General features: G+C 36.6%; 1 protein-coding gene across 4 annotated transcripts in view; it reads left to right on the plus strand.

Moving 5' to 3' along the window:
• LOC136843356 (pre-mRNA cleavage complex 2 protein Pcf11-like) overlaps positions 1-14,789 on the plus strand; it is a 67,562-nt gene that overhangs the window by 31,417 nt on the left and 21,356 nt on the right. For all 4 annotated transcript variants that reach the window (XM_067111664.1, XM_067111661.1, XM_067111662.1 and 1 more), the window contains 6 exons: positions 38-167; positions 2,817-2,846; positions 7,990-8,354; positions 9,054-9,182; positions 10,241-10,323; positions 10,666-10,831. In XM_067111664.1, the coding sequence (XP_066967765.1) occupies positions 38-167; positions 2,817-2,846; positions 7,990-8,354; positions 9,054-9,182; positions 10,241-10,323; positions 10,666-10,831 (903 nt within the window). The remainder of the gene's footprint in view (positions 1-37; positions 168-2,816; positions 2,847-7,989; positions 8,355-9,053; positions 9,183-10,240; positions 10,324-10,665; positions 10,832-14,789) is intronic.

The following is a 14,789-nucleotide window of genomic DNA, read 5'->3' on the forward strand; positions in this document are numbered from 1 at the left end:
GTGTAAGCTAATTGTAAATGTGTCTTGGTATTTCCAGCAAAAAAGGCTGATGTGTGTAGCCCTCCTGTAATTAGTGACACAGATTATCGTCAGTTCACCCCACCAAAGCGGCAGTCATCATCTAATGAAAATGTGTCGCCTCCAAAGAAAGACAAAATTATGGAAGAGTGAGTAGTTGGTTTAATTTTGTTTTATTACTACGAAGTGAATGGTAAATTCTGATAAACATGTTATTTTTTATTTTTTATTTGTAAAGTTTTGGTTATTGCTCTGATCTCTGTACGGTAAAAGATAATGAACATTCAAGCTTAGTTATCTGTAAAAGTCAGTATTTCTTGAGCAGAGGACATAATTAAATGTAATTCCCCCTTAATCATATTTAACATTTTGGTTTGTATTTACAATTGTGTGTAATTAGTCAAAAGATTTCAAGGCACTTTCATATTCAAAGAGGAATTACAGCATTGTACATAGTGTTGGGTATTTATTTGCTACATGTGTCTTCTGGTGTTGTCACTGACATGGTGTTTAGGAAATGTTAACTGCTGTATTGTGTGAGCTCTTACTTTGTATAAAGTACATTATTTTGTAAAACCTATTTGTTCATTCTATAGCATTGTTAGACTGAAATACTAGATATAATGAGAATAGATAATCATGCAATTGAAATTATTAGAAAATTCTTAATTCAGTGATGTATATTTCCCAGAATTATGGAACCCTGCATTATGTATCCAAATGGGCATTCCATTATGTTATCTGCATTATCTAGAATACTCAAGTGTTCAGTCTGTACTAGTGACGGTGGATCAGTGTATAATCTGTAGGGTTATAAATGCCTTCACTTCCATAATTATACATTAAACAGGTGTCTTGAAATTATAATTGCTTTTTAGTGATTTATTATTGTTGGGGTTTTTCTTGTAGATTCTGGCTGCTTGCTGCTTTTACTCTAGGGAAGACTATCTGTCCAGTTCTTGTTGGGCTGGACTTACAATGATTAATTCCCAGTACTTTATGTAGTTTGGCAAGTACAGTTGCACCATTTTATAATTATGGGTTTGGCATCCAACCCTTCCCTCCCCTCCATGTCAGTTGCCATATTTTGTGAATACCTTCTGTTACCAACTTTACCTACTGTAACCTGTGATAGATAGGTTATAAGTGCAGCCTATTCCTCTACAAATACTAACAGTGTTCTTAAGTATCAATTATCTTTTTTGAAATTCTGAAAGAAATCTTTTAGAGATACACCACAATTAGCTATTTTTGAAAAACTTATAACCTACCAGCACTAAATACTAATACTGAAAACACTTATCAGTACTTGATAACCTACCAGCGCTAAATACATACTGAAAACACTTATTAATACCTGATAATTTACCAGCACTAAATACTATAACTGAAAACACTTACTAATACCTGTGTCAACCCTGAGTAAGCAATCAGTCCAGTAGTTGAAGACTTTATTCCAGAAACACTTAAGACATCCACCTTAAGCAACTAAGCAGCCATTTATTACCTCCTATGAAATGGTTATTTACTTCTAATGCCAAACAAGGAAATTAATTTAGGGGGAGTATCGCTTAAGACATCAAGTTCTCTGCAGTAAATTTATTACCATTTGCAAAATTGATATTTGTTTCACAACAGACACACTGCTATTGGTTACCCAGCTTTGTTGTCAACAAGTTGCTCCAGCCACTCAGTCCTGTGTTATTATTATAAATTATTTCAGTGAAATACTGAGTCCCACTTCTAAACTCACATGTCTCACCCAAGTGATCTTTTTTGTAAATAAAAAAAAAAGAGCAAGGTATTCATGGAAGCTGGAACACTTAGTGGCAGTAGACTGAAGAGAATCAAACTGGACATAGTAACTCAGTTTTAAGTCACAAAATTTTTCCAGCTGGTCGTGCTTACCAGGATTGCTGTTTCATAAACACAACTCTGTTTAGACACAGCCACAAATCTATTGCTCATTCAAATTACAGGAGCTGTAAGATGGGTTAATGGTTCTGTATCAGCCTGTCTCAGATTTTTAACAGCTCAATTTTTCCTTTCCAATACTATGCAGTTACATATACATTGCCACTCTCATTAAAAAGTGACTGAGTAAATGGGACAGTTCATTGACTGCAAAGTTGGGCTACAATGAGTGATGGGTTTGTATGTAGCAGTCAAGTTTTTTGGTACATTTTGAATTGATCGTATAGGGGATACGTTTGTTAGTTACTGTTTAGTTACAATAAAATGGACAGAATTGAGAGCAATTTTACCCAATTCTTTCCTTGGCTTTCACAGTGTAGTCAGTACATAAACATGAACTTTTTCTTCAGATATGTAATGTAAATAAAAAATTACTGTTTTTTATTAATATTAAACTTTTGATTTCTTACTCCCACATATTTATGTGCAAATAAAATAATAGCTTGCTGACTAGAAAATTAGCGAGCATGTACTTAGGTCTGAGAATAATTTGTTGGTTCACCATTAAATTGCAGTTATAATTGTATTAGCTACTGTTACTCTAAAGTTGGAAGTCAAGGCATATTTCAGATGGTGTTATCAGAATTTTAGAAATCGGGCCAAGCTTTCAGTGGAAATTTGGTGTGAAAAGTGTTTTGACTTATTTGAGAATACATGTTCACTAAAATTTTTGACATGAATTAGATAATACCAATGTCATGTGTCCTTTTGCACCTTTTTGGTTTTTTTGTTTATTTTGTTTTGCATATACTGTACTAATACCTTGTTGTATTTGCACCTGTTCTTTTCATCACCAACATTAGTGTTTGCACCTTTCTTTCCAGGGAAACCATAGAGCCTCCTCAGGGACTTGGGTGAGTTTTCTTTTAAGATTTCTGTTTTCCTCCAGCTTAGATTGGTCATTGGGTCTGCTATTAGGCAGGAAGTATTTTCTTAATACAAGCCTATTCAGGTGCTATTCTAAGCTCATGATCTTAGACGGTGACCACTTACATTTTTTTCATTACATGAACTTAGAGGACCTTACTTATGTTCAGGGTAGAATTCTCCTAGTTTTCAATGTTTCTATTTAAGTCTTTAATAGCATAAGAATGATGTTTATTTCTCTGTTACTATTTCACCGGGTGACACGGGACCCCGATCCAGAAAAAGGATTTTGACAAAGGAAAAATCTATTTCTGGAGAGGGGCCAGTGTACCCGGTGACCCACCCTGTTTTTTCATTCTCTCCCTCCCTTGATAAACTTCATTCTAGTGAGGTGGGTGCTATCATGGAATGCGGCTAGTGTTGCCTTGTATACAGTCCGCGAGTAGTGCATGGGCTTGTATCGGCACCTCTCTCGTTGGGACTTTTGACATTGGGAATCTCAATAGGATAAGGTTCCGTGTTTTGTAGTTCACCCTTTTCCATACACGACTCCATCTAGTGGAGCTCGCTCTGGGGGTAGTAACTCCAGCATTTCATTTAGCTTTCTCTGGTATCTAGCAACGGAATTACCTAGAAATAAGTGCTGAATGGACTATTTCACCGGGTGACACGGGACCCCGATCCAGAAATGACAGTTTGATTAAAAAAATATTTTTTAAGCTATGATGACCAATTATGACTGACCTTCTTGAGAAATGGGTTACAAATCCATTTGGGTACATGTCCAGTATAATCAACAACTATGTTTACAGTACATACAAGTTTGATCACAAAAGCACACTCTCTCTCTCTCTTGATTCCGTAATTTTAGTTGTATTAATATATGTCAGTAATATACAGTAGCACCTCAGCATAAGACACTTTGGGGGTCTGGCTCTCTAATAAGTGATAAAGTCTGTTAATGTACAAAGACCCTATATTATGGCCTGCACTTGAATATTTTGTAGATATAATTAACAGCAATTCCACGAAGTTCTAACTTAAACTAATCTGTACTTTTCACTTGACACTCACTTTAAGATTTATCTGAAAATTTATCACACCTAAATTGGTAGCAGAGGGAAAACTCGGCTTATAGCTGATAGGTACAAAAGTCCACTAAGTAGAGGTGTAGTTATTGTTATTTTACTATTGGTATTTACGTGGCATGGGAAATGAACATTTAAGAAATTTGCGCACCATCTATAACATGTCCAAAGCTATTGAATTTAGTTAGTCTTCTTGAACATCTTTCTTTCTTTTCCTATCTTTTGTTTTAACACTACAATACTTATATTTTCAACATTAATACAGATATGCAAAATGCCTAGTATAAGATAAGAAAAGCTAACTTGAGGGAATGTCGTTTTTGTAAGTGATGAGATGTTCTCTTCTAAAGGCAAAACTTATATTTGTATATAGTTGTGTTTCACGGGTATTATAACTTTATTGCTGTAATGAACTGCACATCTGTTCATGAACTCTCTCTCTCTCTCTCTCTCTCTCTCTCTCTCTCTCTCTCTCTCTCTCTCTCTCTCTCTCTCTCTCTCTCTCTCTCTCTCTCTCTCAGTGTGTTCCATGGTTGTCAGTTTTATGTAATAGTAGTATTAGTGTTAGTGGTACTGTTGCCATTTTGATGATTTGTTGCTTCCAGTATTATCTAATTGTCATCAGATTCATTTTATTTTGTAAGCACATCACCTACATATTTTACTTTGTCTTTGGTACCAAAACTGCTTTATACTTACACATGGTATTATGGGTATAGCCTGCAATCATGAGTAACCATTTTCAGTGAAATATGCATACTAGATTTTATTAATCTTGCTGAGATCTTGTATGAATATATAACATAATTATAATATTGTGATAGCAGCTAGCAAACACCACCTATAGCAAGATGTACTTATTGAGCTTTGAACCCTCTGTAGGTGCTCACCAGTGTCTTCATTCTGGGTTCTAGTTACCTTGGTCCATGATATGATACTTTACAGTGTCTACGATTAATGAATAGAGAGGGGTGATGTTGTAGCCATTGTGATGTTAGTTCTGGAAAGTTCTTCATGACAGACTATCATAAGGATCACAGATACTTTGTGATAGGTAGTTGTTGCTTTAGCTTTTTTGTGTATCACGTATATGCTGGAAAGGTTTCAATGCATCTGCTATCAGACACTTAAGCAAGTGTTGCATTCCATTACATAATCATAAGCCATTATCTTTGTTGCATTTGGTGTCATCTGAAATACTTTGCCATCTCTTCAAGTGTTTGATTACTTAGTTTATCTTCGGTTTTGTCCTATTTTTGTGTGTGACTTGAAAGGTTGTCCAGCTCCTTATATTTCCAACTTTGTGTTCTGTGATGTGATCATCCACCTCTTGCTCTTAACATGTAGACAGATACCTCACCACCAACTTGTGCTGTTCTGGTTATCTTACATCAGTAAATGCATGGAAAGCCTCTGTAGTCATGCAACATGTTTTCCACAAATTCTTGAAGCATTCATTTCCCGTTTCTGGCTTTTATTCACCCATTTCTCCTATGATTAAGATTTTAGTTTCAGCATTGGTGAATTTTTCCAGCAGTCAGTGATTTAAATAATCAGGGTCAGTATCAATTACTGTTCAAATCATCGTGAATACCTGCTGATTACATGAGGTGTGACTGATGTAGTGATACCCTGGTTAATTGTCTGAAACAGTAAGGTCAGTTTTGGTGCTAATCAACTGAGGATGGCTAGATGCTTTGTCTGTTACTTATAAATCCCCAAAAGTCAACTTTTCCTCTGCCAAATCCTTTTTCACTGGTGGGATGAGGCATTGGTGAATCAATTTGGTACCTTTACGTTTTGTAGCCTGAAGACCAGTAGAGAGTATTTCTTTTCATTTATGACAGAGCAACACCAGGCTTTATCATATGCCATTCACATTGCTACACAGTACAGCATTAATTTGTCCTTCAGTGCTTTAAGGCCTGGCACGTGTTTTGTATTATTTGTAGATATAGGTTTTTTTGCAAACGTCTTTTCCTAAACAGGCCAGTTATGTCATATTTAATAACTTGTTGGAAAAGTGGCTGTGCTGCCTCTCTGGAAATTGTTATATTCTTCAGATTATACCAGTTTCTGAATCTGTGTAGTCATCCCTCGCTTGACGCAAGTGGCTTAGTTTTCCTTTTGATTCATTTAGGCCTTTTGTCCTAGCACATCACTGTCATTGGGCATACCGAGTCATAGCTGCCAACCAGAAAATTAATCAGTTTTCCCACTTCCATTAACACCCAGTTGAGCTGTGTAGAAGAACTTGAAGTCATATTCTACAGTACATAAAGAAAAAGGTCTTTGAATACATGGATCTTAGAATAAAAATGGAAATGGAGAGGTGCTGTCTGGGTCAACATTGTGAGTATTTTGAAGATTTGTAGATAGCGGAAGAGGCATTGCTAAATGATGCAAGAATTCGCTAGGTTAGAGTAACTTTAAGAATGCTTGTTGAAGTGACTGTTGAAGACACAGGTTGACAACACAGTAGGAGTTGGTGGATTTACTAGGGTGGTACTTGGGAATGCTGTGATTGTGTGATTGAATGGCTGGCCAGGATTTGCAGTGTGAATTTGAATGAGAGAGAGATTCTGAAGGGTTGGGGAGAATAATCATTCCTCCTTGGTATGAATGTAAAAATGATAGCAGTAATAGTAAGAATTATAAGGTCCTGATGTTGTATAGTTTAACAAGGAAGGTTTGCGATAGGATTTTGATTGAGGAAGATAGACAGGTGACAGGAAGACTGATAGATAGTGAAGAGGATGTGTTTGTTATAAAACAATTATGTGAGTAGTTTGAATGTCATTCATGGACCTAGAAAAGGATTGTTAGAAATTATAGACATAGTGTTAGGGTTGTTGGTATGTGGTATAGGAGGTAAGTTGTTAAAAGGTGTTAAAACTTTTTATGATGGAAGTGTTAAAAGGTGTTAAAAGTTTTTATGATGGAAGTGAAGTGTGGTAGAACATGTAGGTTAGATAATGCCTGTCATGGTATAAAAGTTGGTATGAGACAGGGCTTTTCAACATTGTTATGGAAGGAAGGAGTCAAAGAAAGGACAGCAGTTACAGCTTGTGCATTCAGAAAATTAAATGTGAAATGATTAAGAAAGGTGTTTAGTAGGATTTTGATTAAGGAAGCACAACAGATGGCAGAAAGATTAACAGGTTTACTGATCAGTTAATTAAACAGGACAGCCTTTAAGAAAGGTGTTTAGTAGGATTTTGATTAAGGAAGCACAACAGATGGCAGAAAGATTAACAGGTTTACTGATCAGTTAATTAAACAGGACAGCCTTAATTATTAAAACATGAAGGAAAATAACTAGCCTCTCTCACTAATTAGCAAGGTATGCCTACATTGGAACTTCCCAAAAGTATAGGGAATGCAGCTGTTGCAAATCTAGAGCTAGAATTGAAGCATATGAGCTTTATTTTTTTTCTGAACAAATAAGAAGGCATACATACAAAAATTCATAGAAATTACATCAGACCAGAGAAAACCACGTGGTAGTTCATTGTTATTTCTACACCCTTAAATTGGTACTATCCCTTTGTTTCTGAACGGAAGGGATATATGCTAGTCATCTGTTTGTGCTTGCAAAATAGACAAAATATGAAGGATTTAAAGAAACCACAGACTTAAACATAGAAAAAAGTGCCAGGTAGTAACACTTGCAGATGGATGAATTTTAGTGCTAACCACAATGGATGCACAGATTCTGACTATGATTGCTGCTAGGTATCTGAATCTGCATGCGTTACTGATTGCTCTGTTTATTTTACTGTACTATGTAGCATCCAGGACTTACATTCACAGAATGGTCAAATAATTAGTAATGCATTGTAAATGCAAAATAGAGTATGAAAAATGTTGTACTAGGTGATTTAGAAGTTAGATGTATTTGATTTCTATCAACAACACAGGGTATTGAGGCTTGCACTGTACGTTATGCTGTAAAGAATGGTGATTCTAAGGATATTTCAGGGATATGATGTATTATAAGTTTATGGTTTTCAGAAGTTTATAATTTCTCTATGCTTTTCAGACTATTCAGCAACCAAGATGTTGACTATCGTCAGATACTTCCACGACCTATGCAGATTCCACCGCCCAACATTCCTCCTGTTGTACCGCCAACTTTTGGTGGAAAAGACCAAGATGAACGAACATCAGGCAGCAGAGATGTTAGCAGTAGAGATCCAAGAGACCCATTGGCTTGTATAAACTCTCCAGATAATCAAGATCTCAAAGGAGACATGGGCCCTCCAGATTCAATGAATACTCCTGCGCGAAATGCAGAAAATCGAATGAGAAAACCAAGTTTTAATAGTCCACATGCAGCTTCGTGGGAGAAATTCAGAGAGAAGAATCCAGAGTTTAAGGAGTACATGCGTCAAGCTAGTATATCAGGTCAGTGTTTGAAGCTGTTGTTTTATTGTTTTGCTGAATGACTTTAACTGGAAGTCAGGTGATATTTTTTGCAATTTTGTTCTTTTGGTTTTTTAGAAGCCCCTAACATTTAAGAAATTTAGGCATTTGGTTAAAAATTTCTTATTCATGATTGAAGATAATTGCTATTTTTTTGTTCCAAGTGTCACACATGAATCTTTTTGATACATGTTATCATGGATTTAATTTTCTGAAGAAGTGGTTTCAAATGGGCACTTTTTTTTGCACGAACCTTTTATATTGAACTTGCATGACTCTTTGATTATAAGACTGGTAAAGGATTGGACTCGTATGATTATGGAGATATTACATGTTTAGTATCCCATAGGGTGATACCACTTACAGTGTGCCTTGCAGAGTCCCTGCAATTCCAGCTACATTGCAGTCAGTGCTTCCTTTCTGGAGTCTTGTTCTACCTCTATAACTATTACTTTTTAGTGTACCTTTGGGGTTTTCTCCCAGTTCCACCTTCAGATGCTTGTACAGGTTTGTGATCCTTTATATGAAACACATGGGCATGGAATGGGGTTTTCCAAGTTTATAGGCTGGAGTACTTTACATTACCTTAGTTGCACTATAGGTACAAGGTTGCCCATAGATTTTTGCAAATATTTTTGGTTCCTATATGTGGTATCTCAGCATAGTCATTAATTTTTCCAGAGTCTGAAAGAAGTATTTCTCTTGAAGCTGAAGAGTTGGAATTAAGTGAGGCCCAGCAGCATGGTTTTCCATTACGAATAAGAGATATAAATTTTCCTTTCAAGACTGAGAAGAAACGACCATCTGTTGGTTAGTATTATATTATGCTGTTATTTTTGCCTCTGAATTATTAAGAAAAGAAATCCATTTCTCCTTGCTTAAGATTTTACTTTTCATACTGTTCCTAATATATCTTTATGCTTATATTTATTACTATTTTTATTATGATATGGCATAGGTTAGCTCTGCAAGAAACTCAGATTTATAACCTCTCATAAGTAAAAAATAAGTACAATATATCTCTTAAATTAAATGTTAAGTGTAAATTACAGGTTAGTTTTCTTTAGGAGTAAATTAAAGGCTAGTTTTGTATAGGAATTATGTGGAATTGTAAGATATCGCGGAAATTTTAAAGTGCAGGCTATGATATAGGCTCTTTGCTACTTAACAGACTTTGTAACTTACCAGAGAGTCCAGACCCCCAAAGTGTCTGTTAAGTTGAGGCGCTAGTTTATCGTCAAAAAGGCTGTGTTATAGATAATTATTTCTTATTAATAATTTTACTGCATAACAGAGGAGAAATGTATGTGAACTTAAATGAACTTTTTTGAAATTTATAATTCAGATGATTTTAAGATATCCATGTTAGTCATTAAATATGTAAGCATATATTAATCAGATTTTATGTAACATTCAAGCAAATCATGAAATGTATATCTGAATCATAATTAAGTTGGTGTTACATTTTGTTGGTGAGTGGATTACAGTATGCATTGTTTTATCAGAGTTTCAGTACTTGCTCAAGTGCATAATTTATCAGTATCAAACCTGTGTGGCTATGGGGCTAGGTTAATTATACAAGAGACTGAAGTTAGTGCCTTTTCATAACAGTTGAAAATTAAAGAATTAGGTCATTATACAGTATATTATTATTTTATTGTGTGCCTAAAGAATTTTACAGAATATTGTGCACTGAAATTTACTTAATATGAGAAGCATTTATTGATGTTGATAAGTGATTGTGAATAATGCCTTTTCTTCCTACAAGCTATTTTTCAGTTCATTATAGATACAATATGTGGATGTTGATAAATATGATGATGGTAGTGATACACTTTCAAAAAACTTTCAATACTGTATGCTTGCAGAAGGGAGACGTCAACTCTATGATGAAGAAGTAGAAGATCTGGAGTACCCAAGGAGGGTGGAAACTGCGAGAGAGAATTATAAGGTTAGCTCAGATATGGCGATTTTTTTACTTGCTCGGTAATGCATTCGTAACCAAATTTTAAAAATTTGTAGTATAAAGAGTGTGACTATTTTGTTAGGTTATTTTCTTCTTTTCCGAATGTTTAATTTATTGCCCTGAATATTTTTTCGTGATTTTTTGATAACTTCTAAATACATATAATTAAATGTTAGGTTGCCAGGAATAAGTATACAGAACGGTTTACTGACGTAACTATAAACTTAAAACAATTTGATTTAATACTGTAAATTTGAACTTATTACTGTAAATTTGATTGTTATACTGTAAATTTGATTATTATTCCCACTTAAAACAAAAAAATAGGTCATACTGAATCAAGCAGAGGACCAAAGGAAGCGAGGGGAGATCAACATGGCTCAGTACAATCAAATGCTTACTACAGTTGTTACATTGATGGAACAAGACAAGATCCAACAAGCCCGGGATCGTGATAGACACCTTATGAGAACACCTCAACCACAAATGCCTGGTAAGGGATAAAGATAATTTTTATAAATATCTCATGAGACTATTGAGTCACTTTTGTTGGCACAAGGGTCACCCAGAGTTCCGTATCTGATGGCAGATAAGACACTTGCCATGATCGATAGCTAGCAGTGAGGTTGTTAGCACTGATGAGAATAAGAATGTAGGTATAGATGTTATTAATAATATGCTTATAGTGAGTTCTGACTCTGTTATGTTGACTGCATCAATTGTTAACCTATATTGCCTACTTCTACTTCTTATTCTAAAACTTTCTCTGCTATTCCTCTGTCTCTTTGAAATGCACCTGCTTGTTTTTTAGAGGCTGTCTCTTTGGCTATTGGAGAGTCTTGTGACTCGGTTAATGTTTCTTTTTCCCATCGCATGGTTACAGATTATACTGCTGTTTCCTAGCTAGATGCTATTCTAGCTGCTTTATTTTCTAAAGCTGTCGTCTGGGAATGTTCTTAAGCTGGTCGAATGAGGTGGGGGAGTTAGGTGTCACGGATGCTTCTCCTCCTCCCTCTTCTCAACATTTCCCGTTTTCTTTGACACATGGTAGCGCTTCATCTTCTGCTTTGCTGGCTTGTCTCACCACAGGTGGAGTGTTGCAGACTACTTTTCCTACACTCCCCTTCCATCGAGTCGGAGTTTCATTGCGAGGAGTTGGCTGCTGTCCCTGACTCCTCAACAGGTGGAAGAGGAGTTTGTGTCAGAAGAGTCTCCTTTGGTCTTTAGACATTCGCTGGAGTGTTGCGCTTCGCTATATTCTCATTTGTTGGGGGAAAGAAGTTCTTTAGAGACTATGTCTCTGTTGTCTTCTAGTATTATGGCGCCAGTTTCTTTGAAGAAGCCTAAGCTTTTTCCTTCAGTTAGAGCGTGTTTTGATGAAATATCTCATATTCTGGCTCACAAAGCTTCCTTCAAGTCTGCCAGCTCTAGTCGTCCCGGTTTTTTGAAGTTGCGGGGAGCTGCTTCTTATGACACAGGCACGGAACCGGCGCTTAAACCATCTTCGGTCGACGATTCTGATTTCTTTGCTTGTCTCGATCCTATAAAGAGACGTGCTCTTGAGATAGGCAAGTTGCTTTGGTCTAATGCAGAGGCAGAGGCTTTGTCCAAGTTTTTGCTGAGAATTATTGAGGTCTTATTATTTGCTGAGCTTTTGCTTAGTACAATTGCTCCCTCCCTGTGTCAACTTAAGGACTTTCTGGCACCAGCTGGTATAGGTAGCTTGGGAGGAGTCATTAAAATTTTTGACTTGCCTGGACAAGGCTATGTCAGATGCGGCAGGCGAGTAGTCTTTTGTTTTCTCTAGCTGGGTCTTGCAGAAGAGAGAACAATTGTGCTCTTATCCAGGAGAGAGAACAACTGTGCTCTTATCTTTTTTCTAAAGCTCTCCCACTCAAAAGATGGCGGCAATTTTGGTTTCTCCTTCTTAATCTGTCTCTATTTATAAGGGAGGGTATTTCCATACAGGAAAGTAGGGAGTTTATCAGACAATCTTTTAAGGCAGTCATGAAAAGGCCTGCTCCTTCTCATCCTTCTGGCCCTCCAGTCAAGATTCGATCCTCCTTGTCTCAGGACTCGTCTTTGGCAGCCAAGACCTTTCATAGGTCCACATCAGGCTTTGGGAAAAGCAAAGCTGCTAAGGTTTTTAAATAGAAATGAAGCTTTCAACCCTAAGGTTCCAGTAGGTGGCCAACTGCAGGCCTTCTGGCATGTTTGGAGAGACTTAGGAGCAGAACATAGGGTGGTGGAGGTACTGAAGGAAGGCTATGTAATTCCTTTTTTATCTCCCCCCCCTGACATCGTCTCCAATTGCTTTTCCGTCGTATCTTCATCAGCGGGAAAAGCTTCTTGTACGTCAGAAAGAGGTGGTATCATTGTTAGGGAAGAAGGCGGTAGAGCAAGTGTCAGAAAACTGTCCAGGATTTTACAGCCGACTTTTCTGGTGCCAAAGGCGTTTGTAGTGTGGTGCCCAGTGCTAAATGTGTCAAAACTCAGCACATTCATTCGTCTATTCCCTTGCCCCATGGAATTATCCAGCACAGTGCTAATGGCAAATCAGAAGAACGACTGGATGATATCAGTGGACATGCAGGACGCTTATTTCCACATTCCAATAAATCCTCAAGCACACATTTTCCTGTGATTTTTGTTTGCAGGGAAGGTATGTCAATTCAGGGCTCTTTGCTTCGGCCTGTGTACAGCACCTGAGGTATTCTCGAGGATTTTAGTGCCAGTAGTGGAATGGTGTTACCTTTTAGGAGTGGGAATATTCTGCTCTATTTAGATGACTGGCTAATGTTGGCCAACTCTTTCAACTGAATTCTGAGGGCCAAGGATCTGTTACTTTGCCTGGCTCAATCGCTGGGCATCATGATAAATTTTCAGAAGTCTGCTCTGATTCCAACTTAATCCATTCTCTATCTAGGGGTGAGGATAGACTCTTGCAGTTGTCAGGCTTTTCCATCTGAGAAACAAATACACAATTTTTCCTTATCACTTCCATGAGAATTTCAACCCTTAAGGAAGCTTCCTGCAGGACAATGGCTGTCTCTGTTGGGACACATGGCATCTCTGGAAAAATTTGGCTCAGGATGCGACCAATTCAGCATTGTTTGAGAGCAACTTGGGACAAGAAATCTCTGCCAGACTCCTATTTAGTGTCAGTTCGGTCCCATTAAGTCTTCAGGCGACATTAGCATGGTGGAAGGATCATCACAAGCTGGGGACAGGTTCATCCCTAGGGGTAATGAACCCAGACCTCACCTTGTTTTCAGACATTTCAGTGACAGACTGGGGAGCATGCCTGGGAGGCAATCAGATACCTGGGATGTGGTCGCCACAATCTCGAACTGTTGGCAAATGGATATTGTTAGGGAAACAGTGGAACCGGAGCCAACAGTTCTTAAGCAAATTTTGGTAGCATACAAGCCTCACCCCATATCACACCCAAGTACTTTAGGTGGCTTAATTCAGCTGGTGGTGGGTCAAACGAACCTTATGGCTGATGCTCTACTCTCCACAAAAAAAGATTCCAGTTTTTGTGCTTTTTGGTTTTTTGAATTTCGGATAAGGGATCATAAACCAGAACACTAAGAACTTTTTTCCTGAATATGCACCGCTGAAGTGGGAGTAAGTCATATGTGCCCATGCGTCTTGTATGCCACCAGATACGGTATTTGTATTTATATGACAGACAAAAGTTTAAGCAAGGTATTGTTGGACTAGTTGGATGGCTAAATAGGAAGAACAATTTAAATGTATGTAAGTAGAGCCATTACCTTGCTTTCAGAATAATATGAACTGAAACAATTAAGGTAAAATAAAGTAAGTTGAGTATTTCTGAATCAGTAAAGGCTTCAGTAATCCATTTATAAAACTTATGTTCAAAATAGTAACCAAATAGAAATTTTCTTTAGAATCTGGTTATCTATAAAATGCTAAATTATATAATGTATAAAATGTAAAGTTTTTAGGTTAGTGTGGATATTGTCTTTTTGGATTCAAAAGACATTGCATAAACAGAAATGTATGATTCATTCAAATAGATCAAGGATGACTTATGAAGAATTTTAATTGAAATTCAAATAATTTTGCAGTTTGAATGGATAGAAAATAGCATATTTTGGCTCTTTACATTTTCCTCTATGAAATTGTTCTGAGGCACTCTTTAGTGATTCTTGAATAATCTGTTATTACGATTTTTATCTAATTCACTAATAATTTAATATATTGAAATTAATTGTACTACAATATATGTTTGTCATGTAATATTATCCTGATGCAATACAGTAGTTCACATCTTCAATTTAATTTGTGCATCTAAATGTACTGAGTTTATCTTCACTATAGTACTCATTTAACATTTGTAGCATTGGTAGTTTTTGCTGAAGTAATTTATACCTTATACCAATTTAAAGATGATTTATGAAGTTCTGAAGGCCTTGGTTCAC

The sequence above is a fragment of the Macrobrachium rosenbergii genome, chromosome 11, assembly GCF_040412425.1.
Source record: "Macrobrachium rosenbergii isolate ZJJX-2024 chromosome 11, ASM4041242v1, whole genome shotgun sequence".
Classification (NCBI taxonomy): Eukaryota; Metazoa; Arthropoda; class Malacostraca; order Decapoda; family Palaemonidae; genus Macrobrachium; species Macrobrachium rosenbergii.